At 33.4% G+C, this 2969-nt stretch overlaps 1 protein-coding gene across 1 annotated transcript; it reads left to right on the top strand.

The window, feature by feature from the left end:
• The first annotated feature begins 944 nt into the window (after positions 1 to 944).
• LOC131598054 (uncharacterized) lies at positions 945 to 1865 on the top strand. Its single transcript, XM_058870699.1, has one exon. It carries the CDS (start codon positions 945 to 947, stop codon positions 1863 to 1865), a length of 921 nt encoding a protein of 306 aa, XP_058726682.1.
• The last annotated feature ends 1104 nt before the right edge of the window (positions 1866 to 2969 follow it).

The raw sequence follows: 2969 nt of genomic DNA, 5'->3' as shown, positions 1-2969 counted from the left end.
TTGATTAACAACCCACGATCTCAGAAACACGATCATCGATATGTGACTCCTGAAAACACGATTAAGAACCTAACCGAAACTCTAGATACCAATTTGTTAGTGCGTGAGACACTTTAATGGAGAGAGAGAGAGAGATTGATATTATTGATTTGATAAAAACTTAATTACATGATGTCTATTTATATACCGCTAACTTGTATACTAAATTACAAACTATAAACCCTAATTAAGTTTGAGCTTGGAGCAGGGGCGGTTCTATAGCCCAGCGAGTCCGGGCACGTGCCCGAGCTCAATCCCTAATTTCTTTGTATTTCCCCTAATTTAATAACCGATTATTAAACGAAATTAGGGGCAAAATTAGTAAAAATAAGGGTGTGAAAATTAAAACAGATGAATACCCAATGGTCCAGGCCCAACCCAATTAATTATTTATGACTTATAATAAAAATTAAAAGAAAAATTAATCTGCCACTCACGCACTGTAGACCTACTCCTCTTTCGACAGTTCATTCTCTCTCTCACCCGTCCGTGACGTTCGTCTCCAATCCATGGCAGGCAGTACTTTTTGCATAGCAGGTAGTACTTACTTTACTTCTCTTAACTTTTCTTTTTATTATAACAACATATTATTATTATTATTATTATTATTATTATTATTATTATTATTATTATTATTATATTATATTATATATTATATAAGTTAGTTTTTATAGGAGATTATCACATTGCATTTGTTGATGAATGATGATGTCTGCAATCAAAATATAATGCTTTGTCAAAATATTACTAACACGAAGAATTAGTCCAAAAATACTATAATAATTAAATAAAATAACTTTGTTATTACAATTTATTTATTTTATTTAATTATTTGGTCTTGTCAATTTGTGTGTTACAAATTGTTTATTTAAAAGTTGTTTTCATTGAATCATTAAATTTCAGAGATGAGGAGGTTTTTGGTTCCTAGAACAAGTATTGAGAAAGTGAATGTTAAGCAACCGGAAGACGAAGTAGAAGAAACACCCCTTAATGTGGTCAATGAGTTTAATCCAAATGAGATTGTGCGTGATCCAGGATGTAAGAAACAAATTCATGAGTATGCTCTGAATATTCAAGACCAAGTGAGGAGGGCATATATATTGAAGGGTCCAACGCAACCAGATTTAGCAAGATTTCCTCGTACTCAATTTGGGAAGTCTTCAAGAGCATTTTGTAAATCATGGTTTAAGAATTATACATGGATTGAATACAGTGAGTCGAAGGATGCAAATTATTGTTTCTATTGCTTTCTCTTTAAGCCGCCCGGGAGGGCCGAACACTTTGGTTATGAAGTCTTCAACAAAGACAGATTTAAAGATTGGAAGCATGCATCTAAAGGCTTTAAAGATCACATTGGAAGTCATAATTGTAAGCACAACTCATGTATGAAGCACTATGACGATTATATTAATCAAAGACAAAGTGTGACAAGTATCTTTGCTAGAGCAATTAGGGAATCAAAAGAATTGTATAAGATTCGTTTGACTTGTTCTTTAGATTGTACTAGATATCTCATAGCACAAGGCATTGCTTTCTGTGGCCATGATGAAAGCTCCACTTCTCTAAACAAGGGAAATTTTAGAGAGATGGTGGATTGGGTAAAATCTAATGATGAAAAAGTGAGAGATGCTTTTGATCGTGGTCCAAAACATTGCACAATGACTTCCGTTGACATTCAAAAGGAGCTTGCAACGTGTTGTGCACATGAAGTTACCAAAGTGATTATGGAAGATCTTGGTGATAGACAATTCTCTGTGCTTATTGATGAGTCACGTGATATATCTGTCAAAGAACAAATGGCGGTGATGTTGAGGTTAGTACAATGATTTTGTTATTGAAACTACTACAATTATTAACTTAAAATTGTAAATTTCATTCAAATTTAGATGAATACATTTGAATCTTTATTTATATTTCTAGGTTCTTGAACGACAAAGGGAAAGTTGTGGAACGATTTATCTCTCTACATCATGTCAAATTGTCATACCCCAAAATTTTCTCATCATATTTCAGTCCATCTGACTTTCAAATGCTCAAAGATCTCCAATTGCGCAAAGCTACCTATCTCCTAAACAAGTGCCTCTGAACTAGGGTTTTTCTTTTCTCAAAGGAGACTCAGGTTATGATACCTCAAATGGACCCCATGGCCTCTCATATGATACAAAGGATCCTTACCTCAGGTTTCAAGCTCTGATTCCTAAGATTGCTCAATCAACAGCTCAAATGGTCAACAGTCGACCAATTGGACCTAAAAGTCAACCATGGTCAAATTACAGTCAAAACTCCTGATTTTTGGTCAACATCAACATCTTGAAGTAAAATTCATCATTTGATCAAGGGTTGATCATGATACATCAAGAAAAGATCAGAAGTCCACAAAACTCCAAGTTTCTAATTTAGGGTTTTAACCTAAAAGTCAACCTAACTTTGACTGATCATATCTCTTTCATACTTTATCAGAAATTCCCCAACCAAAGCTCATTCTCAAGGAAATTAAATTCTCTACAATTTTGATGTTGGACCAAAGGTCAAGAAATGCTTTCGCATAAGAGATATAAGTCAACATTATAGGTCCTTTTGAAAGACAACAAAAAGTCATTTTTTTCTCAAAGAATGGTACATGAACATGGTAAAATCAATTGAGATGAAACCAAAAGGATGTTTTAAAGGACATCTTGATATTTCTAAAATGGTCAAGAACACCTTCATAGGGTTAAAATTGAGAGATACGCAAGGTCGAAGTTGAGCAATTTTGGAGAAAAGTGCATGAAGCCAACATTGAGTAATCTTGATTTTTCTTCAAATGGGCCTCAATGTTTGAACTTCCCACGTGATATTAAGCCCAAGAGGAGTCCATTGGTCATATAAAAATTATTTCATGATTTTATTTTATTTATATTTGATTTTATTCATTTAAATTCAAATTAAAT

This window comes from Vicia villosa, linkage group LG4 (genome assembly GCF_029867415.1).
Source record: "Vicia villosa cultivar HV-30 ecotype Madison, WI linkage group LG4, Vvil1.0, whole genome shotgun sequence".
NCBI classification, from domain to species: domain Eukaryota; kingdom Viridiplantae; phylum Streptophyta; class Magnoliopsida; order Fabales; family Fabaceae; genus Vicia; species Vicia villosa.
The sequence above is the reverse complement of the archived record's forward strand: the minus strand, read 5'-3'. Positions and strand labels throughout refer to the sequence as shown.

Excerpts from the sequence above, each read along its gene's own strand:
- LOC131598054 (XM_058870699.1), top strand. The coding sequence starts at position 945 with ATGAGGAGGTTTTTGGTTCCTAGAACAAGTATTGAGAAAGTGAATGTT.